The sequence below is a fragment of the Silurus meridionalis genome, chromosome 15, assembly GCF_014805685.1.
Source record: "Silurus meridionalis isolate SWU-2019-XX chromosome 15, ASM1480568v1, whole genome shotgun sequence".
Classification (NCBI taxonomy): Eukaryota; Metazoa; Chordata; class Actinopteri; order Siluriformes; family Siluridae; genus Silurus; species Silurus meridionalis.
In genome coordinates, this window is record NC_060898.1 from 8,526,215 (window position 1) to 8,552,421 (window position 26,207).

The 26,207-nt window shown below is 37.2% G+C and overlaps 2 protein-coding genes and 1 long non-coding RNA gene across 3 annotated transcripts; 1 reads left to right on the top strand and 2 right to left on the bottom strand.

The window, feature by feature from the left end:
• On the bottom strand, positions 1 to 26,207 carry agpat2 (1-acylglycerol-3-phosphate O-acyltransferase 2 (lysophosphatidic acid acyltransferase, beta)). Its single transcript, XM_046867591.1, has 6 exons — positions 25,603 to 26,207; positions 12,770 to 12,903; positions 9,221 to 9,396; positions 8,805 to 8,900; positions 4,815 to 4,887; positions 1 to 4,476 (listed from the first exon to the last, which is right to left on the bottom strand). The coding sequence occupies exons 1-6, from the start codon at positions 25,776 to 25,778 to the stop codon at positions 4,319 to 4,321; spliced, it is 813 nt and encodes a 270-aa protein (XP_046723547.1). The 5' UTR covers positions 25,779 to 26,207; the 3' UTR covers positions 1 to 4,318.
• LOC124397801 lies at positions 6,623 to 7,940 on the top strand. The gene is made up of 2 exons (XM_046867592.1): positions 6,623 to 6,848; positions 6,985 to 7,940. The coding sequence occupies exons 1-2, from the start codon at positions 6,768 to 6,770 to the stop codon at positions 7,642 to 7,644; spliced, it is 741 nt and encodes a 246-aa protein (XP_046723548.1). The 5' UTR covers positions 6,623 to 6,767; the 3' UTR covers positions 7,645 to 7,940.
• On the bottom strand, positions 7,555 to 8,790 carry LOC124397802. Its single transcript, XR_006927968.1, has 2 exons — positions 8,078 to 8,790; positions 7,555 to 7,997 (listed from the first exon to the last, which is right to left on the bottom strand). It is a non-coding gene; the product is annotated as an uncharacterized LOC124397802 (long non-coding RNA).

Sequence of the window (26,207 nt, forward strand, 5' to 3'; positions counted from 1 at the left end):
TAAGAAAAAAAATGGCTTGAATTTATTTAAGTTTATTATTCCAAGCTATTTTACACAAACTCTGTCCAGATCCACTGCACCTTTGTGTATAATTATAATGGAATCAGGTTCTACAATGGGCTTTCACACTTTTTTTTGTAATACTTTCATGAAATCACACCAGACTGGATCATACCCAGAAAGTGAAGATTGAGGTGGGGGGGAACAATATTAATTAATAACTACCATCATTTTTTTTTATCCATGAATAGCTATGGTGACATGAAGGGAAACAAATTACAAAAATGTACATTCCAGACAAATCTAAATCGCTTAACATTAAACATGCTTGAATGCAACTTTTATTTATGAATATATACTTATTTTTAACCATTTTCAAGTGATAATAATATTGAATTGATTTAAGCCCTAATTACTGTGGATTCTGAATCATTTTCCTCGTTAAAACACATTTTTCTCCTGAACATCAAATACAATGACTCGTGTACATGTTATATAGAGCACTGAGAATATACTCGATTTTATAAAAAGCATGCATCAGGTTTAACTAAGGATACCCTTCATATGTCTCAGAGTGGTGAATGACATTCAGTTGGGTAGTTTTTGGTCATTCTGAATGGTTTCTAGTAGGTATGGTAAATATTTACCACATTGCCATACATGTATTTTCCCTCTTCTCTCAAATATGTGAGTCGCTTGTGTATTATGCTTTGTAATCCAGAGGTACAAGCCAATTTGAAAGTGTACACTATATGGCCAAAAGTACACTCAGCTAACAGATTATTAGGAACGGAATGCCTCAACCATGAAATAATCTGATCAGGCATTCACATTGCAGCTGTGCAATGAATAAAACGTGTCAGCATTGGGCTAAATAGGCCAGCAATTTTGAGGAAAAAAATGCAATCTTAGTGATGTAGTATGATTGTTGGAGATTTGAATATTTCGAAGCTGAACTCCTGGAATTTTCAGGCACAGTAGTCTATAAAATGTACTTAGGATAGTAAGTAATAAGTTCTGAATATACAAACATCTTGTTATCGAACGTCAATGGATAATGACAAGCAGTACGTTTATGTCAGACACCCTTATCGAGACCGACATTTATATCATTTATACAACTGAGCAGCTATGGGTTTAAGGGCCTTCCTCAGGGGCCCAGGGGTGGCAGCTTGGTATGGCTGGGTAACTCAGCAGTAACTCAGATAACCACTCTGTACAACTATATATAGTAAGCAAACTGTCAAACTTTGAGGTAGACTGTCTACAAAAAACAGAAAGAAAGACCACATCAGGTTCCATTTGCTATTTTGCCAAGCTGAGGAAAAATGCTGAAGACTGGAAAACTGTTTTCTGGTCTGCAGAATTTCTATTTTTGCTGAGGCACACAGATAGGTGTAGGTTCAGGTGGAGGCACACAGACAGGTCGGGTCAAGGTGTGGTGCCAACGGCCATATCAACCCAACCTGCCTTGTGTCACTAGTCCAGGCTGGTGGAGGTGGAAAACGGTGTGGGGATGCTTTGCAATCATCGCTTTAACATCACAGATTTTTGTATTGTTGTTAACCATGTGCATCCATTCATACTATAGTTTACCCAGATGTCTTTAAAAAATCTTGTGCAACACAGGCCACAAAGAATAAAGGCTGTCACCTGTCCATTACATACAAGCACCTCTTGCTATTCCTCTTGGAAAGCCATCAAACTAAATTGTGTGGATGTATGCCCATTCAGCCAGAAGAGCAGTAGTGAGGTCAGGCACTTATGTCTGTTGAGAAGCTGTTTGGTGCAGTTGTCATTCAAGTTCATCTCAAATGAGTTTAATGAAGTTAGGGGGATATGCGAGGCCAATCCAGCCTTAGCAAACCATGTCTTCAAGGAACTCGCTCTGTGCACATGCTGAAAAACGTTTCGGCTAATTAATTCCAGTGAAGAGAAATCTGTAAATCTACAGCATACAAAGCATTCTAGAAAAATTGTGTCCCCAGCATTGTGGGAAAGGCCTATGTGTCCGTTATGGTCATGTTTCTGCATACTTTTGGCCATATAGTATATAAGGAATTATTTGAGATAAAAAATTAGTAATCAGTTTTAGGAGGAAATGAGATTTTTGTAAATCACAGCTGCATGAGAGAAAGATCTAGGGTAGGGAGAAGAAAAAAAAAAAAAACTGCTTGGCATTCCGAATGAAATAAATATTTATTTCAACCCAACGGAAATGGAAAAACATGTATGGAAATGCTTAGTTTTAACAACATTAAGCACAATTAAAATGTGTCAATCAAATATGTCAACAACAAGAGAAAGAAAAGACAATTTATATATTGTTTCATAATGTTAACCATTTAGCTACTTTTTCCAAAAAAAAGGCTTGTTTTTTAAAAAATACTTACACCTTTAAGAAAAAAGTTTGAATTGTATAATTTTTACTATACCCCATTCAATAAGGAGTAGGTCAATTTATTAAGGTACACTTTGGATTTGCTCAAATCATAAATGTCCCAGCAGAGTATCCACAAGCCCCCAACGCCCCACTGCCCCAACCCCTCCAATACTCTCATCCATCACTGATCACTTGCTTACTCACAGTGCTGAAACTGGTAGCTGAGAATCTTTACACACATGGCACAAAAACAGTTTATAGAATTTGTTTTGGTACATTACTTGACTGTACCAATATGACAAAATTATAATTTTTTTATTACACACCTCAATAAATAATTACTAATCAAAAGATTATTCTAAAAATTAATGGAAACTATTATTTTATAGCAGGCAGTAGGTTTATACAGCAGGGTGAACAAAGCATGAATGGCAAAGCTTTTTATATAAATGACCCCGACACAGAGTACAGATCAGGCTGGAGCGTTTATAAAGCATACGCATGCATGAAGACAGCTTATGTGTTGTGTTGTGCTGATCAAATATCTTGTGAAATGGTATTCATTTTGCCAGATTTTATGCACCATTAGATAGAAGCTTAGAACCTGTCCTGGAATATTAGTTTGAAAGGCAACAAAAAGCCTGAGGATGTTTTAACTCAGCATAATATATATATATATATATATATATATATATATATATATATATATATATATATATATATATATATATATATATAAAATAAAAATAAAAATAAAATAAAGGCCAGATCACGGTGGATACTATTTAATCTGGCTGCACTAAATAGGTTTATGACACAGATTGAACGCATCACAGCAAAGCAAACGGCACCAAGTAGCTATTTCTAATTTACAAGTCAAATAAATTATTAAAAACTACATTATTTTTCCATAGGCTGAATTTCATTCACTTTTAGCCAATATTCAATACTGCACTTTATGAAACTACCTTTGACATTTACAGCTAAAAGAGGTGCCTTTTCCAAAATGTGGGACAAAAGGTAAAAAAAAAATAAAAGGTAAAAAAAAGGGCAGAAATACAAAATAAATAAAGATAGAAAGCAACAGAAAGTTTTTTTTTTTTTCACGTGCAAACTTCAATAATAAGGCTTATAAAGGGAAACATTTTGTTAACAACACTGAGTACAATCAAGTGAAAAAAATTCTCCCAAACTGCCAACGTCTGCTCTATGGGGTACGACTTGGAATGGGGGGAGTTTGCCACTGGTGGTAGTTACACTTAAGGTACACTTTTAATTGGCTGAGTCTGAAGGACTGATGGCAAAAAAAAGACACAATACAACATGAACTAAAAACATGATGAGAAATGAATTAAAAGGACATGAGACAACCTTAATGATCAGCTACAAAAATACATGATTACTAGGGAATACGCAAAAATAAGTAAAACAGGTGGGAAAAAAAGGGTCCAGGACCTAAAAAGCGAAGGAGAGATAAAGCGTCCAAAAGCATGCATGATAAATGCACATCCACAAGAGATTTTTCCGATTCTGAAACAAAGCTATTGAAAAAGAAATGCTCCAGACTGTCCCCAGTGGGCAGGGTCAGAGGGTGCAGCCCTCAGATAACTCCAAAAGTCCCAATGAGAGACCAGAGTATATTGAGTGTATGTTTATTGAGTGTGTGTGTGTTTGTATATATATATATATATATATATATATATATATATATATATATATATATATATATATATATATATATATATATATATATATAGGTGCGTGTGTGTGTGTGTGTATAATGTGGCTTTCTATGGACACTGACGAAGATACTGGAAGTGTCTAGTTGCCACAGCTACCGTCAATCACCACGACTGCAAAGTCTTGAGCCGGCAGAGAGCAATGTGGCTATGAGAGGCAATGAGACAGAAACAGTAGACGAAGTCACCGAAATGCTCAGTGGTTGGACGGCCCATTGGACTGGGATGTTTGGCCAGAGATTTCTAGGAAGACAGAACGCATCACATCGTACGACCGGTCGCAGAGTGAGGACACGTCTTCTGACGTCAAGCCTTTCGTCTCGATTTTGGGGAGGATTTTCAAAGTGATCGTTCCTATAAAAAAAAATTCAGGAAAACAATCACGATCAATAACAACATAACACAGGAGCCAACTTTTCATATCACAGTTACATGGGCCAATGAGTCGACTGGTGTAGTTCCTTCCATCAATTGATTTTGTGGCTCACAATAATGAATGAAAATAAATGTAATTCTTTGTAGAAGCTACATGTCCATTTTCCCCCAAATATTTTATTATTCATAATGTTAATTGAAGCACCTGAACAATTGAATTTGACTAATAAATCATGTTAGTGGCCTTAAACATTTTAAATCATACTGTGCACAGGTTAAAACACTGTACGAAGAATAGACGTATTCAAGTCTTTCACCTGATTTGAACTCCTTCTCCTTCCGTAGGTAGAAGTTGCTATAGGAGGAGAACACGATGGGGATGATGGGTGCCTACGTGTGTGTGAGAGATAGAGATAGACAGAAAGCATGTGGGGTGGGGGAGAGTGGGAAAGAAAGAGGATGAGAGAAAAGGAAAAGAAAGGTCAATAGCTGAAATAAACACACACACACACACACACACACACACACACACACACACACACACACACACAAGCCAGGGTATCTTCCCAGACTAATGATAGCCCAAGGTCAGATCTCCCAGCTGGCACTGGTAAAAACTGAACTAGAGCCAAGTGTTTCAACTGTTTGGAAAATACAGGCTACTTCTTAAATAAGGTTGTGTGCCACTAAGAAAGGTGTGTGTGATCTAAAGTTAATGTGCTGAAAAGAAACAGTGGCACCCTCTGGAGTTTAATCCCATTCATAGCACTCAGAACAGTGAGACTTGGGTGGGGTCACAGGGTATTTTTTACCAAAAATATTGTTGATTTATATGCATGCAAATCTAATTTAAGGAATATTGTATATAACAAATCATTAAAACAAACTAAGAATGTAATTACCAAAGATATTTATTTAGTTCAGCACTATGCCCAATACGCTTTTTGATTGCCCACTCATGCAACATGTATTAAAATTGAAAATGGCTTTTTTTTTTTTACTTCAGAATATTTCTACTGCATTATTTGTGCATTGAATGCATTTGTTCTAGGTAGAATTACAATCATTAAACCTGTCATTTACAGTGTATTCTCATGATCTAAAAACCACATAGACTATATTTCAGACTCTATCCTTCTGCAGCAATGCACCTGGTGCTGCTTACAGTTTTTCTCAAATGCTAAAACACAAAAGCCAATCCTCTAAACCAAATGACCAGTTGTCTAAACACATTTACTAAATCTAGCCATCATTTTCCAATATCATAAACACATTTCACATGAAGACACAATTCACAAAACACAATCCTCCGTTCTCATAAATCTTAACACTTTTTTTTTTTGCTAAAACACAAGTTGCAAAAGAACTCTGCTCATATTCTCAAATGAAAGCTCATGTGATGCAAAATGCTTGCCACAGTCAGCAATATTTGAACACAATGAACACACCTGGCGTCATTCATTACACACAACGACTCAAAATTGAAGACACTTGTTGCTAATGCTGTGACCACATGTACAAAAGCAAGTTCAGAGTGCACAGTTTGCTGAAGATTCCAAACAAACACAATGGATGAAGGCAGAGTCAGGGGAAGAGGAATTCGAGTCAGAGGAGGGAGAAGAGCTGGCCATGGAAGAAGAGGAGCAGGCTAACGAGGAAGAGGAGTTCAAATCAGTGGAGGAAGAGGAGCAGGCCAACGAGGAAGAGGAGTTCAAATCAGTGGAGGAAGAGGAGCAGGCCAACGAGGAAGAGGAGTTCAAATCAGAGGAGGAAGAGGAGCAGGCCAACGAGGAAGAGGAGTTTAAATCAGAGTAGGAAGAGGAGAAGGTCCAGGAGGGAGAGCAAGACAACCTCGCACCATCATTACGGACGAGATGCGAGCAAAAGTCATTGACCATGTCATTGTCCATGGCATGACAATGGCTGAAGCAGGACTACGAGTCCGTCCAAACCTGAGTAGGTTCACCGTGGCCACCATTATCAGGGCATTCAGACAACACAACAGGTATTGTACTCTATTGCTTTCTTTGTCACAATACAATTTTACAAGCCTGTGAAAGTAGTCTATTGGTTTCAAATCAGTTGTTACTGTATTGTAAAACTGACAACACGTTTCTTTCTTTAGAGTTGAAAGAATGCCACATAGAGGTGGGAGGGTTGCCATCAGACTCCGGGAGATCAGAGACAAAGTCATTGCCGATAATGTCAACTTTGAGAGCATTGATGATGTCAGCTTGGCCACAATAGACTGAGTTCTCCGGTGCCAAAAGATGCGGATGAAACAGGTCTATAGGGTTCCCTTTGAGCGCAACTCTGCGCGACACAAAGACCTACGTTACGAGTATGTGCAAGTAAGTATACATCCATGTTTACAGTACAGTTAGTGGACATACTGTGTTGCTCAGTGGCCTACATTACTTCTGGACAATACTGTGCTACCTGATTGACTGTTGTTCTGAACACCTGTGCACTTTCACATTTTCACAGAGGATATTACAGTTGGACACGATGGCCAGACCTCATGAGTACCTCTTCCTGGATGAGGCTGGCTTCAACCTGCAGAAACGAAGGCAAAGAGGCCGTAACATCATTGGCCATCATGAGGTTCCTGGCCAACGGGGGGGTAATATTACTCTTTGTGCGGCCATGGGTTTGGAGGGGCTTGTCCACCGGCATGCTGTCCTTGGGTCTTACAACACCCAACGTCTCCTCACCTTCCTAGAGGAGCTAAAAGACATCAGCCTGGACCGCCAACAACACCATCCTGGGCCCGCACATAAAATTTATGTGATCATTTGGGACAATGTAAGCTTCCACAAAATAAACCAAATCAGAGAGTGGTTCACCACCAACAGTAACCACTTTTTAAACGTCTGTCTGCCACCCTACTCCCCTTTCCTGAACCCTATAGAGGAGTTTTTCTCATCGTGGAGATGGAAGGTTTATGACAGACAACCATACACTAGAGAGAACCTCCTAAGGGCAATGGAGCCCGCCTGTGTTGATATCCCAGTGGAGGCCTTCCAAGGATGGATTCGCCATTCCAGGGCATTTTTCCCGCGGTGCCTGGCAAGAGACAATATAGCCTGCAATGTGGATGAGGTGATGTGGCCCGATGCAGCTCAGCGACATGATGCCGCACAGTGATTTTGGTGTGTGTGTGTGGTGTGAATAAAGTAAATAAAAAAACTTCACAGCCTGATCATGTTTTCAAGAGTACTGTTGTGTGCAATAGATTCTGTTTTTGCATTGAGTTGTGTTACAGTAATGTACATGCAGAATTTACTATAGATTTATACTCTTCATATGAAACTCTCAAATCTAAATGCCTAATCCTCTGCAGAGATCTAAGAACATCCATTACTGTAAAGTTTCAAAAATATGCATTGGCAGTTATGAAACAAAGAACCTTCTCACAAATTGAGCATTGTGTTTTTAATTGTTTTGCTGTAGTGTGTAATGATGTGTATAGTGTTTACATTTCTGAAAGCTTCGAGCTGCTCTTTTTTTGAGTTTGAGTTTAAAGTGAGAAGGTGTGGTTGTGTTTATGTAGCTTTAGAAAAGGGTGTTGTGTTTAGACATTGGGGAACATGGAGGTAACGTTTAGAAGCGTCCTGTCACAGATAGTCAAAGGCTGATGATCTCATAATTTTAGTAAACTTTATGTGACCATAATTAAACAATATTGCAGGAGCAAGAGTGTGGGTATACTGAATTTCAGCACAGTTATGATTTGGTGCAGGCACAACCCCACTCCGCAAAAATGTCCCTTCCACCTTTCCAAATTTATCTGATTTTATATTTCTAAACCTTAATTTTTTGAACCAGAGGTTTTATTCCAGCAAATGTATAATTTCCCATATCCGAGGGGTATAGTTAATATAGGTTCCCATTTAAAAAGCCACGCAACTGTTAATAAAGAATAAAGAATGGTTGTGACTGTTTAGGATAATTCTACTCATTAAACCAGCGCAAATAAGTCCAGAATAAAGCTTGACGTCCCCATATTTAACCTCATAGGACCATCACTTCCTGCTGCTGAGGATGGTTTAACATGGACGGACGTAAAAACAATTAAGATTGCTGTGAATGGTACCACTTAGAAGCCATGGGGGGATTAACATTCCATAGTAGCACTTAATCATTTTAAGAAAGGAAATAGGAAAACAAATAACATAGTGGGCAGGAAACATTAATTAATATTGAGTTACTAAACACAAAGTGAATTTGCAGTGGCAAATTCCAGATTTATATTTTGCTCAGCTTTAAACATGCTCTGTGCTGAGAGTTGAATGTGAGATATGTACCTGGGCCTGCACTGCCAGGTGGAAAGCGCCCTTCTTAAATGGCAAAATATCACCTTTCTGATTCCGTGTTCCTTCAGGAAACACCCAGAGGCGGATCTGTAAAGATAGGCAGATACAGAAAGCTGTTTGTTTTAGAATATATTAGCATAGCATTAGAAATAATTCTATACTTTAATTATCAGAATGATAAAAGATGTTCAGATTTGATTAAAAGATGTTCAGTTCAACAATACGTAAGATGAAAACTGTGTATTACAACTGTATTGCATCAATGTGACTAAGATGGCTGAAGAATGGAAACATTTAAAAGAAAACTCTGGACAAACTGTCACTAATATACAAACAACTATACAGTTTTAATTGAAAAATGGGTCCTGCTTAGAATTGAATATCAGCCTATGGTTTGGAAGACACACCTTGTCGTGCAGCATGATCTTGGCAGTGTCAGTCATGACACTCTTAGCATCACTAGTCTTCTTCCGGTTAATGAACACAATGCCCCCCAGCCAGCACACCATGCCCACTGTTCCTGCCCACAGCAGCTCCTTCTTGGCAATAGTAGTGCAGCGATCAGGCAAAACCTCCATCATGCCTTTGTGGGGTAAAAGAATAAAAAAAATTAACTCTCATCTAGACATTTTCTGGAGGGATCAGATCACAGGGAGATACAGTAGGTAGCTGTTCAGTTTATTTCCAAACGCATTTTCTTCTAACCACTTGTGACTAGACCACAGGTGATGCAATAAACTGGCTAGTTATATTTAACCTGCCAATCTCCACCCTTTTAACACTAAAAAAAGTACATCAGGGGCACAAGATGATATTACAAATGAGAGTGTATAGATATTTCGTGCTTAATACTATTAAGTGTCTGTATTCTTTTTGCAGTCTCTGGCACAAGAATTTTCTTCGGGATTAATAAAGATTTATCTTATGTATATTTTCTGAGACAAAGCAAATAAATGGGTTGGTGATGAAGTGGAAGGAATTCTTGCTAATATTACAAATATACATCAATATTTACACTTTCACATATAGATGTAATTTTAATATAAACACCTATAGCCCTTCTCATTCACACAATCACATTCCTATTCAAGTGGTTATTGAATGCATGTCTTATTGAGTGGATCTGTGCATTGTGTACATGCTAAACACTAATACTGTGATTACGTAAATGCAATGACAGAGATACACTGATCAGCAAATTACGATTAAACCACTGACAGGTAAAGTTTGATTGTATCTTTGATTGTATCGGCAGGCAAACAGTCAGTTCACAAAGTTAATGTGTTTGACGCATAAAAAATAGACAAGTGTAAGGATCTGTTTGACTTTGTCTAAGGATTAATTGTGCTGGGAAAACTTGAGTCCTGGCGTTCATGTGGATATTATTTTAACATGTACCACCTACCTAAACAGATCAGGTTCACATAAACCTTGCATGGCAACTGAATTCCCTAATGTCAGTTGCCTCTTTTAGCAGGATAATGCTCCCTGCTACACTGCAAACATTGTTCCGTAATGGTCTGAGGAAAGACAAGGTCATGTTTACTTGGCCCCCAAATTCCTAAGATCTCAATCTAAACAAGCCAAGCATCCATCTGCTGGTAAATTCATTGAGACCCAAACTCATAACTTACCGGACTTAAAGGATCTGCTGGCAATGTTCTGGTGCCAGATACAACAGAACAACTTCAGAGGATTTGTGAAGTTTAAAGCTAAATGGGTCAGAGCAATTTTGGTGGCGCAATGTAGATCTACACAATATTTGTTAGGCAGGTGGTTTTAAAGATTCAGCTGCATATGTTAAATATATGATGATAGTTACATAAACGTCTTGCTCATAAACCTGAAAACCGATGGCCATGATGTCTTCTCTGATGTATTTTCCCCTCAGGTTAAATTAACTTTAGGTATCCAGAAGTGAAAAGAGAAGTGCTGGTGCAGAACTTGCACAATCTCCATAAATCCAATCTAAAAGGTCACGAATACAAACAAGGGCGTCAGATTCAATTAAAAACCACTACTAACCTGGAGAGGGCGCTCAAACAATAGTTCTAGCTTTTAAAATATATTTATTAATGATATTGTACATTCGTGTTTACCTACATTAACAGAAATAAGACTGTAAAACAAGATTGGGATTCACTTATCAAGCTGGATATGAACCGATTTAGTTGTAAAAAATGCGTAAGTGTTTACACAAGAAATTTGGTATTCAAGAAAAACCCAGAAAAATTTTTTAGATCCTATCCTGAGTATTTGAAAATTTACACAAGATAAGTAAGAGACACAAACGTACTACTGTTGCATTTATTACTGCACCTTTATTTGGAGATTATACTGTCAACTATACTCCACTTGTCAGTAAAAACACATCCTTAACTGAAGGAAGACTTGGTGATTGGCACTATTTTCACAAAGTAAAGCAGGTTTATAAATCAGTTTCAAACATTAAATCTGTAATGTATATATCTATCTATCTATCTATCTATCTATCTATCTATATCTATATATATATCTATACATACATATATATATATATATATATATATATATATATATATATATATGTATGTATATGTATGTATATATATATATATATATATATATATATATATATACACACACATACATATATATGTTTTAATCAGTCTACACTGGCTCCCAATCAAATCTCGCATTGACTATAAAATATTACTACTGACGTATAAAGCACTTAACGGTTTCGCACCGCAGTATCTGAGTGAACTTCTGTACCAGTATGATCCTCCACGCCTACTTAGATCAAAAGGTGCTGGCTATCTGTTGGTTCCTCAAATAATGAAGACTACAGCAGGGGGCAGATCTTTCTCTTATAAAGCCCCACAGTTATGGAACAGCCTTCCAATCAGTGTTCGGGACTCAGACACAGTCTCAGTGTTCAAGTCGAGGTTAAAAACGTATTTATTTAGTCAAGCCTTTTATCAGTAGATTTCTCTTAGGTAAAGGCACAGATCTGAGGAACATGGATATAGAGTGTTTGGTGAACTGGTATATTTGTATGCTGTCGTCCCCTCACATTCACACGTTCACTCAGGTTTGTTGACGGTGGTGTGGTGGGTCGTCTCTTATCCCAGAGATCCCTCATGTCTGTGTTACCTTCTGGTTCTCCCTTTTAGTTATGCTGCCATAGCGAGTCTTGCCGGAGTCCAAACTGCACAGTGACATTAACTTTCGTACACCAATAGTTACACTTAATAATCCATATCCTTCTCTTCCGTCACCTCTCTCTCTCTCTCTCTCTCTCTCTCTCTCTCTCTCTCTCTGTCGAGTTAAACATGCTCCTGAGGCTCCAGTGACCAGTGTTCCTGCCCCTCTCCCTCCTTGGATCTTCACACTTCTGTGCAGCTCGGGACGGTCTCTTAATTCCGGAGTAGAACGGGTGCTTTGAGGACGGATTGGACTGTAGTTGGTGTCGGCGGTCTGCTGCACTGACTCGGGAGTGCAGTTTGCTTCTGATCATCATCACTGTACCCCACAACATTGTATATCTGCTTCAAATGGACATTTGGTGCAACCCAGATGAGGATGGGTTCCCTCTTGAGTCTGGTTCCTCTCAAGGTTTCTTCCTTATGCCATCTCGGGGAGTTTTTCCTTGCCACAGTTGCTCATCAGGGACAAACATACTTACAAAGAACATATTTATGTTTAATCACCACATTATCTGTGTAAAGCTGCTTTGAGACAATGTTCATTGTTAAAAGCGCTATACAAATAAAATGAATTGAATTGAATATATATATATATATATATATATATATATATATATATATATATATATATATATGTATATACATACATATATACATATATATATATACATACATATATATGTTTACATATATAAAAACAGAAGGGGTGTGTGTGTGTGTGTGTGTGTGTGTGTGTGTGTGCGTGAGAGAGAATGTGTGCATGTTTACCCAGAACATCAATGGATGACTGGTGGTTGGAGATGATTACGTATGGTCCCCCAGTCTGTAGGTGCTCCCAGCCACTGATCTCAAAGCGAAGACCAAGGAAATACTTCACATGGCGCACCATGAAGCGAATAATCCTACAACATAAAACAAAAACACATCAAACATTGGTTGGCACATAAGTTGAACATTTTGATCCAAATGCCATACAATCTGACAGAAATCAATTTTGTGGTGCTGCAAACAGCTCACTATTTTACAGTATTCAAATACTGCATGCTGCTTCCTGGCAAATATCTAAATTACTTTTGGGGAGGTAACGCTTTGGTTTTATTTCTATACAATAAACTAAGCAAAGCATTTTTTCTGTGGAAAACAAAATTATTTAAATTGCTATGAACACAGAATATTATAATTCATTATGTAATAGCATAATAGTTGGCTGTGGACCCCAAAGATTTAAGCCATGTTCCTTAGGCACTGTGGACTGCAACAGGTGCGATTTTGATATCGTATGGAAGCTGTTAAAGAAAACCTTTTAAAAGTTATAATGTGATAACCCATAATGTGACTAACTATTTTTTTTTTTTTTTTTTAATATATTTATCCTGTGTTCATTTGGGTGTCCATTGTTTTTCTCCCAGTCTCACAAAAACATATTAGGAGTTGGACTGACTATACTAAATGACCTCTGTTAATAAATTATAATTAAATACGTGTTGCCGTGCTAATGACTGGTGTTCAATTCTTGTGCCCAGTGTTACCTGGATTATTTCTACATCTACCATGACCCTCAACAGAAAAAAAAAACCCAAAAAACTTGTTACTAATTATGAATGAAGGAATAAATTGAATGCAATCGCATTTCACTGAATCAACTTGTTAAATGATGTTAAATAATACATACAGTTTAATAGTGTATACAGGCATGTTTCAAATGACAACTGTTCCAATATCAAGACTAAAGCTAAGGCCTGGGGTCATAAACAGCAGAGATCAGGTTTAATCAACATCATCATGGACGCACATGTGAAGCATTATTGTCAGTTACTATTTAAAGGGTTAATTGATTCCATGTTCTTTACCCAAAGTGGGTTGAAGTATATTCAAAAAGTCAGATATATTTTTATATTTGCAGTTACAATTATAGCATTGGGCAGTCGGCCTTATCCAGAGCAACTTACAACTGAGGAGTTTATGGTTAAGGGCCTTGCTCAAGGGCCCAGCAGTGGCAGCTTAGTGGTGCTGGGATATGAACTTGTGAACTTTTGCTCCAAAGTCCAATGTCTTACCCACTAAGTGACCACAGCAGGTTCCTAATAACTAATTTATAATCACAAAAATAGGGGATTTTATGATTATAAATTAGTTATTAGGAACCTGCTTTGATATTCATTAATACAGATTGATTAAATAGGTATTTAAAATGGTACTATTTAAACATTCAGGGTTTTGTCGTCATCAATCACACGAGATCGCGTAACTGCATACCTCTAGAATGAGACATTCAGAAAGCTAAGACAGATGAAACTACACGTGGTGATCCCATGAACTTTGTACATGCAGAGATTCATATCTTCTAATAAATAAGGGTTGGAATAGTGTGATGAGGACAAAGTGCAAGCACACAGTTACATATTGCTCTTACAGAACAGATGGTGACATATCACTATTCTATTCTATGACAGTTCAAACTACACAAAACAAGTTAATAACATTATTATAATAATATAAAAGCTCCTATTTTCTGGATCCATGACTGTCAAATACATTTCAAATAATCTAAAAAAATTAAATAAAAAAAATTTACATTCACATATTGAATTTTACACTTTTCATAAACATAAACAGAGCTTTAGAAGCAAACACTTACAAATAGATACAGTCACGCAAAACTGCATAAGTTTGTGTATTTAAATGTATATTCTAATTGAAGAATAGTAGTTATGTATATAATAATAGTTATAGACATGAAAACATTTTTAGAAGCCCTCCACAAAAAAAAAACTTGCAATTGAGGTCATTGTTTATGCCATATTTAATAAAAAACAGACTTTGATTTAACAGAATATTTTAAATGAAGAAGAAAAAAAATAATTGTTGGTAAACCTAGAAAATTAAATTAAGACACAATTTGATTATACTGATGCTTAGGGCTGCTGCTATCGATAATTAATTGATTAATAGAGTAATCGGATAAGAAGTACTTTTTCTTTATTAAAAAGCAATACTAAAGATACAAGAGAAAAGACGTCTTAAAATGAAGAAGAAATTTGTTTTTCTTTTTAGAAAAATGTAAATTTTTATTGCTGAAATTGCATAAAAAAAACATCTCAGTGAATGGGTTTCCCCATTTAGTGCATTTAATTTATATACAAAAATCCCTCTGCAGTGGCCATGTAGATTAGATTATGGGAACATATTTGTATAATGAATGATTATTTGTTGAACTCGTGGTTATTCTCACTAATGAACTTATCTAATAAATCTCTCACAGTATCACAGTATGTGATTTTCTTGTCTCCGGAAAAGCTGCTTGAAATTTTCCACACATTAAATCCGTGTATTTATTGCCAGCTTTAAAAACGTGCTCCACTACCTGCTCTACGTGACTACTGAGGAGGGACTTTTTGAATGTGCTGAATATAAATGAAAAATATAAAAATAAATTTTAAATAACTTTAAAAACAGTAAACGCACAGAACAGTGTTTTCTTTGTTTTAGTATGAAATGATCCCAAACATTGGAAACTTTCTGTGGTCTGAATCTTCTCCTCACCCCTCGCTGTTTTCTCCCCGTTCCTCCATTTTTTCATTCTGCAGCATCTTTTCTGTTACCTGTCCTGAGTGCTCCAGATTTCATCTGGTGGTGCGTCAGTAATAATGGTCCGTGGGAAACACAGGGGAATGGGGAGAAGATTCATATGGAAGCTCGTTTCCTCCACATTAAAAAATGTTTTTTTTTCACAATTCCCTCTTTATTTTTAGCCAGCTGGGCAGCGTAACCCCCTCTGTAGCGTCAAACAGCTTTACACATTGAAAATTAAAAAGGCTACAAAAGAATCGCATCAAACGAAGCCTCCGATCCCTGGCGAGAACTCTGTCTGACAATCAGCTCTGGAGAAGACAGAACAAGACAGATGAAGGAAAGGAGCCTCGTTCATACACTAACAGCTTCAAACTTTAGACCCAGAACATGGTTACCGGTGAATGCACCAGAAATTTTGGATGTTTACAAGAAATTGTCGGAATTGCGAGAGAGAAAAGCAGAATTAAGCAAAAAAAATTTTTATTAATTTAAATTGATATTTGTATTTGCATTTTAATGTAATATTGCGATGAAATGCACTAAATGGGTTTGGTTTTCACAGATATTTTTGTTTGCAATTTCAGCAATAAAAATGTACATTTTTCTAAAAAGGAAACAAATTACTTGTTCTTTTTAAGAGACCTGTTATTTTCTCTAATATATTTAGTATTGCCTTTTAATAAAGGAAAAGTTATTATTATCATATTACTTGATTAGTTGATGGAATAATTGGTAGAATACTCGATCAGTAAAATAATCGATAGCTACAGCCCTATAGTTAGTATAACACAAGACTTCAATGATGTAGTCAGTCAGACTGTTTAAATGGAAAAAAGTAGTCACTGCTGTTTGGCATCATTGTGTACATAATACTAAACATGGACCAGAGGAAATAAAGGGGAGATTTACCTCAGGAGGTCAGAAAGAAAAAAAAAAGAAAAAACTAAAAAAGTGTCATGATATATTCTTGTCCTTTATTATATTAGCAGCATGGTATGCAACTTTTAGGCATTTCTCAAGAATTGTGTGTTGTTATACCTACTCACAGAGCACATAAGCTAGAAGATATTTGTGTATTGACAGCCTGGGTAAGATACTTTAAGAAAGACTTTTGCATTATAGAGCAATATACTGAGGGCTGAAACAATCCAATATACAACAATAACCAAAAAATATTGTAATTATTAAATCAGCATTATTTTTCTCTGTAGCTTCCAACTTTCCAACTGTGATTTTCAGTATGTCACCTCTTACTGATCATAAATGCTGTAAGTAATTTGGATAATCCTGTCATAACTACCACAAAAGTTGGAACTCAAATGGACCAAAAATGTGCATCCAAAATGTGCATTTTAATAATTATATTACTATATTAATTACTTACAAATTATACATTTTTTAGATTTTAGAAAACTATAAGTAAGCCAAGCAGAAATAAATAAATAACAAAAAAAAAGGTAACTATGTGAGTATATTTCAAGGCCAGTGCTCAGTGTTAAAGTGAAGACCACCCATTAGTCACTAATAACTAGCTCACTCATTCGCACACCATTTGTGTAAACTGTAGAGTCTGTTGTGTGTGAAGGTGCAAGGAAATCAGACATTTCTGCAGTACCAGCTCATCTTTTACAAAAATGCACACCACAGTTAGACATGAACATCACACTTTTTACTTCATCATGATGTTTGAACATTAGCTGATGCTCTTCACCCGATTTGCATGAGGTTTTGCATTGACCTGTGCCACAAGATTGGCTGATTAAGTAACTGTATCCGGTGTTATGAACGTGCAGTTGCACAAGTGTTCCTAGTAGTGGGGAAAAAAATCTAATTTGTTTTACATATATTACAAGAAAAGTTACAGCAAGAAAATGCTCCCATACATGCGATTTAAATGATGCGGGAGGCTTTTCGATATCTTCTGCTCCTCCGCTAGCCGTCGTAGTTTACTGATTAACATGTCCTGCTCCCGTGAACACATGACTGCTCTGTGTAGTTATGAAATTACTTAAAAACCTTACTTTTAAATCCTGATTAATCCGCAAGTTTGCACCTAATAATGCACCTCTAGTTCCTAGTAAAGTGAAAAGGGACTATATTTAATTTATAAGAGTACGTTATTTATAAGTTTGGTTAAACATATAAAAGCTGGTTAATAAAACTAAACTTCAGTTGCAGAAGTCAAGACCAAACAATTGTTTTCTGTCTCTGTTCTGTATTAAGTTAATTTAATCATTATTCCTATATGTAAATACATTTTAAATAATGCCTCCCATTTCAGGTATACTATATCAAAGGTTTCCTATAAAGCTTTTAAAAGTCATGCACAGCAAGATCATGCAGTAATAACTGATTTTCCCACCATAATTCTTTAATATGTCTGCAAACTTGGCATCAATTCTCTGCAATGCAATATATTGCTCAAAGAATCTACAAAGTGCTGACATACAGCAATAAAGAAGAGAGAGAGAGAGAGAGAGGGATCAACCTGTAATTCTGCCTGTCTATGGGCAAGAAATGCATGCTCGATTGCTAGCTAGAATGCATGCTAGCACACACATATCTACATTTAATGTGTATACTGTAGACTACATCGAACTATTTAAAACAGAAAAATAGAGTTTCAGTTAAGTTTTGTTTTATTTTATTAGATATGATATGCAGTGGGCAGGGCTTATTTGCAAACTCAATGCATATTACTAGCAATGTAGGAACTCACTGTAATGTAAGAATATGTCAGGTCAGTAACAATCTATTTTTAAAAACGACCCGAAAACCCCCAAAACTATCCCGAATCTGGTTACTTTGAATATCTCATAGCACGGTTATTGGTTATTTTAAGCATCAGCATAAATTGTAAGTCATCAGGAATTAACAGTTTACTTGATCTGCAATTGATAGGTGGACCTCAACTTGGTTAATTTTCTGTCCCATTATGAGTATATTCCATTAAGGGCCAGTATAATAGAAAACAGCAATGTGATAGAGCAGTGGTTGGTGGCCGCACAGAAAAAATACATGACTTACATAATTTCCGTTTAATTTATTATCTGATTCTGAACAATGTTTTATTTTGGAAAATTACCGGATTCTCTCCACCACATCTGTCTATGACTCACTCTTGATGCACGTCAAGATGTTTGCCTCGGTCACACGTCTTACCTCCATCCACTACCTTCTTAAAGGGGCTGCGCCGGCCGGTTACAATACCGCTAAATTCAAACCCCCAAGCTAGCGAAATGAACAAAAAACAACAAAGTGGATTCACGTTTATTATTATATTTAGAAAATACCAGTTTTAATGCCGGTCTTATCATTTTATTTTGTTAGATTTTTCCGCCACACCTTAAAGGCCGGTCAGTGAAAATATTGTCTGACATTAAACCGGTCCGTGGCGCAAAAAAGGTTGGGGACCGCTGTGATAGAGGTGTAACAATGCACCATATTGTTTCATTTGACACTAGGCTCTAGTTTTGATACTGAACGATGCATTCATGATCGAGCAGCCTAGTCAGCCTAAAATACAACTTCTTCATGTGAATTGGAAAAAGAAGAAAAAAAAACCTTTTTTTTTTTCTCAATTGAAACTCAATTAAGACTACTCCCTCTCCTGTTTTAATAAATAAAAAAAATGAATCTTTTTTTAAAACCCCTTAACATCTTTAGCCTTAACACTCTGTTCTGCACTCTAACCTACTAGTGTATCAACTCAGTGCGAAAAGCAGCAAAACATACACACACTCACACAACACATACACACAACACACACCATTGTGGCCATTATGGTGATTAAGAAGTTTAAATTCACTATAAAAGAATTCAGGATTAAAAGGAAATTTAAAAATATAAAAAAATATATAAAAAATCTATGTAAAAATCTATGTAACAGAGTGAAACTAGCAAACAGTCAAAGGAATATTTATGATGTTGCCATTAATACTAAAAAAAGCTGTTCGGTGTGCTGATTTTATGTATAATAAATTATAAAGATACCAGGAGTGACAGCTGAGATAAAAACGCAACACGTTAACAACAGTAGCAGATTACATGCAGCCCATGTCCTATATGAGGAGAAACAAAGAGTGAAGTAGTATGATTGAGAGGGTTGCGAAATTTCTGGAGAGCTGCAGCTGGACACAAGAGGGATAAGAACAACTGAGGTAAACTTGATCAGGTGACTACACTGTGACACCATAACCCTAAAACACATTAGTGAGCACCATTCAGTAGATTACTAATTCACACTGCAAATCAATACATAATTAAAGTTGAATCCAAAATTCTAAAGTGTACTTCAACCTAAATTGTTTATACTATTGTGTTGGTAAACTATGCATTTTTAAATAATCAAATCTTCACTTGTATGGAGTCTATAGGTTGATAATTCTGTTTGGCTCAATCTGTCCCTTTGCCCTAATTTGTGACAAGATTTCCCCTCAGCGGGTGCTGACCTTTCAATTGTCCAAACACAGAAGCAGGTGCGGGTTCTACTCTGTGTAAACATGGCGACAAAAATGTTGCTGCTTTCTACAAGGATCAGTGGGATATATCTCTGTTAAGATAATGCTGGTACACTAACAAAGTTTCTTGCTTATGAATTATTTATTTAATTATATAGTGGTAATTCATATTAGTGTTGAATTTAAGGTACATTTCTGTTCAAATCTGAAGTGAAAGATTCTTTAGAGAATTCATCATAGTTTGAAGCCTCCATTTAGAGGTAGCCATCAGGCACAGTATTGCCATATCACCAAATGTATGCATTTTGGTCATCTTGTTTTATTTAAATCCAAGAGCATTGGTGAGTTTGGGGGACTGATGTTGAGAGAGGAGGCCTCTGGTACAGTTCATCCCAAAGGTGTTCAGGTCTCTGGTTGGGGAAGATCCACACATGGGTTATAATCAGGTTTTAAACTATTGGCCATATAGTGTGTAATTCCCTTTTACTTTTATCTAATTATTTTACATGATACAGTCCCATGGCTTGTAGGAAATTGAGAAGACATTGCAACACTGCATGCCTTGCAGTGTTTTTGCTGCTACATTATTTATGATATGAATATTTGCCTTTTAGACCCCAAGCTACACTTTCATAACAAGGATATACACATTTAAAACACAAAACACACACACACACACAGTTGTACACAAATAAGTAAATGAAGCTGACCTCATCCTGTTTACTGTTCACTGCCACACACTCTTTCATGCATACACAGGCAAAACCACAGATGCACACTTCTATACAGAGGACAGAGCAGCACAACACAGCATTCTGACAGAAAAAATAAACTAAAGTTTGAGTTTAAAGGTTTTAATAAAATATTAAAGGTTTTAGTTACAATGTCAGCAGTGCAAGGTTTAAAATTTGCAAAACTCAGCAAAAGTGAATTAAGCTGCTGGACATGAGCAGGAGCTTCCTGAACATAGACCGAAATGGGACACAGTCTTAAGCAGTTTAAAAAATAATCTAGCAAACATACTTAAGTGTAGAGACCTAAACTAATTACATTCTCACCTGCACATTGTGAACACCCCTTCACACGTTCGCTAAATAGTGATTCGCACGTGTAACTAGACCAGAATTACATATGTTGTTCCTTGCAGGAACAGTTCAGTTCTCCGACAGGATAATACTGTCAATGCTTTACAGAACCGTTTTCGAGTTTGTCTGTTTCACACGCTTGTGCTGGTGACATTTCACTACCTTAGTGTGTAATACATAGTAGTCATTGAGAAAAATGCTTTAAATGTAATTACCTGTATATTAGGCAGAAGGTTTGACAAATCACACCAAAGCTTTAGAGTCCTATTACAACTTACACAGTTAATACAAAAGCAGGGGCAAACATAAATTAAACCTAAATTCTACTCAGATCACATCAGTATTCTTGTGAGCCAGTGAAGAAAATATTATTCTATTAATCTTAACTGAACTATTAGGCGATTACATTTATGAATACACTGAGGGTTATACACTGATCAGTCAGGACATTAAAACACTAATCACAGACAAGTTAAGTATTAAAAGCAAAGGGAATACTTGTGTCTATGAGTGAGACATTATTGCTGGCATCTGGCAACAATTGTTTTAACCCCAAGTGATGCTATGTGTAGCTTCTTATTCCATGCTGAAAGACACTTTAGGTGGTGGTGTAAAAAACGTTGCTGTATTTTAAAGGGGTGAAATTAAGCAATGAAAACAGCTAAGGAAAGTCATTGTGGAAGAAAACATGGTTGGAAATTATGGGCAGAAAGCTGGACTTAGAGAAGTCCTATTACAAACAAACTGACAGTAGATCACAAAGACCTTAGCATGTCTACATGCACAATTCAATATAATTAATAGGATTAAAACTAAACAGCTTTGAGGCCAAAAGAAAGTAACTAGTCAGTGAGGCTAATCAAAAAGCAGCAGAAAACCAAAGTCATCAGGTTCTTGGTCGACTATATTATTAAGGCTGTTGTCCTTATTAAGTTCAGTTTGATAAGTTGGTCAGCTCTAGCGAAATCCAACATTTTCCACACTCTTTCCAAATAACAAATAGTCCTTGGGAAACTCCAATTCACCAAATTTCAAACAGCAAACAATTCTGTCTTCAAGCTCCACAGAAAGTTCCTTTGACTTATTGGCTTTGTTTTTGATATGATGTGCATTTTCAGCTGTTGAACCTTATATAGACATTTGTGTGCTAAGCCATGTTTAATAAATTACATTTGTCATCTGTGTATTCTCATCACAGTGTCGAAATATCTCAAAGATGATCCAGAAAAATTGGGAAACCGGAGATAAAGTTCAATTGCCATAGAAAAGGGTACAAATACTAATGCTCATAATTCTTGCACCGTATGCATATATATACACAGAGCATATACACATACACCTCCTTTGACATGCGATTATCTAATCATGCAACCGTGCTGCAGAAGCAATGCGAATGAAAATGAAAATGCAGATATGGCCTGCAACTTGAGGTAAGGTTCACATCAAATATGAAAATGGATAAAAATGTCATCAGTTATTTTGACCAGGCATGATAGTATTCATCACCGCTGCGGCCCGGGTTCAATTCCCGGTTATGAAACCAACCCCAGCCATTAGTGTTGCACAAGCCAGTGCACTCTTAGTGCCGGTCCCGAGCCCGGATAAATAGGAAGGGTTGCATTAGGAAGGGCATCCAGCGTAAAAACGTGCCAAATCGAACATGCGGATCATGAATACGAATGATCCGCTGTGGCGACCCCTAACGGGAGAAGCCGAACGAAAGATTTTTTTTATGATAGTATTTATTAGATCACTGCTGATCTGATATTTTCATGTACAACAGTCTTTAGAGTTTACTTTAAATTGTGCAGTGAAGAACAACATCCAGTAAATAGCAATTCTGAAGACAAAAATGCAGAGTTGAGAAAGGTCAATGAAGAATGGCCAAACTGGTTTGAACTGATTTAAAGGCTACAGTAAATCATAACACATCCTGTACAACTGTAGTGATCAGAAATGCAGCATGTAGTGAATAGGCTACAAACGCCGAAGACCACATCCGGGTATAATTCTGTTACCCAAGAACATGACGTGCCTTGTGCAAAACACGGTCCATAAAGGCAGGTTTTGTCAAGAGCGTTGTGGAAGAAATCATGTGCAAATATCCCTGACTTTAATTTAACTGAATGGCTTTTGGAATGTTGACCGAACCCCAGAGCTTCTCACCATACATTAGTGACTGACTTCCCTAATGCTCTTGTGGCTGAACAGACAAATTGGCACATCCACACTAGAAAATCAAGTTAAAAGCCTTCCCAGAAGAATCGAGGTTATTATACAATACTATACATTATATTGTATCATGAATAAAAGGATGAGTGGCAGTAGCTAGCTAAACATAACATTAGTTCTTTAAAGACATGCCCTCCACCTGTTATCTTTAAAATAACTGCAATATTTTTCTGATGGGAACAAATAGCATTTGCAAACTGAAACAGTGAATGTCATTACTGTCCCTCGCTTTAGTCTTCGCTGATGTGCTGTCTGATTGAGTGTTTCCTAAAACATTTAATCTGAAAGAAAAAGGAAATTCCTGGTTTAAAATACACATTCAACTTAGCAATATATAACAATTGCGACAAACTTTAGAATGGATAATGCGGGTGGTTGTCATCCAAGACGGCTAGTTAGTGAACTACAAGATGGCACGATGGCGAAGACATGAAGCAACAGGCAATGGAATTTGAAAATGCGCCAAAACACAAAAAAAAAAAACAAAAAAAAAACAGCTTAGTCACAAAAAACCTAGCGACTTTTTGAGCACGTTAATGAGAGATTTTAACTGACTTGTCATGACTGTCCACCTCACATCACAGCTGCTGATAAACTAGTCGAGATAGTAGATTTACTCGACTACCTATCAGTGTGTAAAGCCTGACTACACCGAGCTTGCAACCAATCACTGTCAATGATCCCATTTTACCCCACCCTTGGATTTCTTCACTCTTTGCTAAACTCTCTTCTTAGAGATTGGAGTGAGTACTGTTTTTTACTACTCATGGTTGCCAGCCCTTTTTGTGCATTACTGTTATAAAGCATAGCTAGTATTCTGTATGTATATGTTATACCATGGCAAGAGAAGTTTTTTCTATAATAAAGAAAATTACTTTATAATCAGCTAAAACTGTATTGCATAATAATTAATAATCTTCTGTGAAAAGTAAAAATGTTGTATCTTGACGCCAATCATGATAAATAAATGAATATGGAAATTACTGAATAATCTCATCTGTCCATTATCACTTCAATACCACAGTCTTTATCAGTCATGTCAGCATGCACCAGAAACGGAAGAAATGTTTTCAACATCTAGAATCCCTGCCTCAATGAATTTCAAATTAGTTTCTATCATTTCTTCTATCCAAGCACACCAGTTCCAGCTCCTCTGTGCAATGCAAGGTCCATAAAGGCATGATTGGTGTAGAAGAATTCATGTGGACACAACCCTGACCTGAACCTAACAACTTCAGTATAAATGGGAATGCAATGCTGACCGTACCCCAGAGCTTCTTACCAGACATTAGCGTCTGACTTAACAACTGCTCTTGTGGCTGATGTGACCTAATTGTGCAAGCTTTTTCGTTCCTTTCCTCACACTTACTGTTACATACATTTCTCGGAAACAAAAGCGATCGTCTCAGCGTCCATATTTCTCCCAGTCCCCCAACTAACAATGTTCAAAAGCACCATTTCACAAGAAATTTTCTACACCCAATGAAATGTAGGGCTAAGATAAGGACCGAGTACAGTATTGACCTGGTGTGTGTGTGTGTGTGTGTGTGTGTGTGTGTGTGTGTGTTAGCAGCCAGAGCAAATTCACTCAACAACACTTGAGCATCAGGTTGATTCGAAACCAGGACTATCCAACCATAAAAATGTGCACTGAAATCTCTGGTTGAAAACCCCCGAGATGAAATGTCCATGTCCATCCACATTGTTTAGAAAAAGATATTGTTTGGGCAAATACTGTTTTATGACATTAAGGGTAGTATGTTAAGAAGATAACCTTAGGCCTAGTTGGATGCTTTGTTTGGTCATTTGCCAGTGTATTCCTAATGACAAGTGAATAAAATAGGAACAGCACATCATTAAAGAATGTCAGTCTGGAGGCCATGACTGAAACCCCAGCTTAGCATAACTAGCACTCTGGATGGGGAAGGCTCGCAGTCCAGGAACGAACATCTGGCTGTACAAGCCGTGATCCTGAAGCCAAAACAGTAGTCCATTCATCCATTAAAAACAATGAGAGACACAGAATCATCTGCAACTGCCATATTAGTCCCAGTGAACTAGCTAATGCTAGGGGTTGGTTATGCCTCAATGTTTCCTATAAGATGCTGATAAATAAGCTGGAGGGAACTCACTACACGCGATCTACACCATAACCCGATGTATAACACTGAAATCATGCCTGCTTTTTGCCTCTGTTTCACATTTCGCCCAGTTGGGTAGCGGTTCGATGCGATATTCCTGGATTACTCACCGCATGTTCTCGATGTCCCTGCCGCCGCTTTTCACGATACACATGGGAATCGAGATCATGGCCAACAGCATCATGTAGGCCACGTAGAAACATTTTTTAAAATAGAAAACAAACGTGGTGCTGGTCCAAAACAGGATCGGCACGACGAGCAGCGGCAGGAGCCACAAAACCTCCATACCCCCTCCTCTCTCTCACACACACACACACACACACACACTCTCTCTCTCTCTCTCTCTCACACACACACACACTCACACACACTGAGCTGCTGCGCGCAGAAGGAACGCTGAACGACGCCTACATTGGACTTCACTTCGACAAAACCCCTTTGAGCAACCACGGTTACGTCAAATCAGGCCAATCGAAAAATGGCAATGGGAACAAAAGGGGAGAGACGCTGAAGAAAAAAACAACGGACATATACTGTTCTCAAATATGGTGCTTCATAACTGAGAGGAAATGAGATCTTCTCCACCGAGCAGAGAACACGCGGCACAAGCGTTTCTCTACATTTCCGGGTTCTCGGTGTTTACGTACCACGTAACCACGTTTTCTGCGTGCTGGAGACACTAAACGGAAAATAAAGCTTTCCGTTGGTTTTGGTT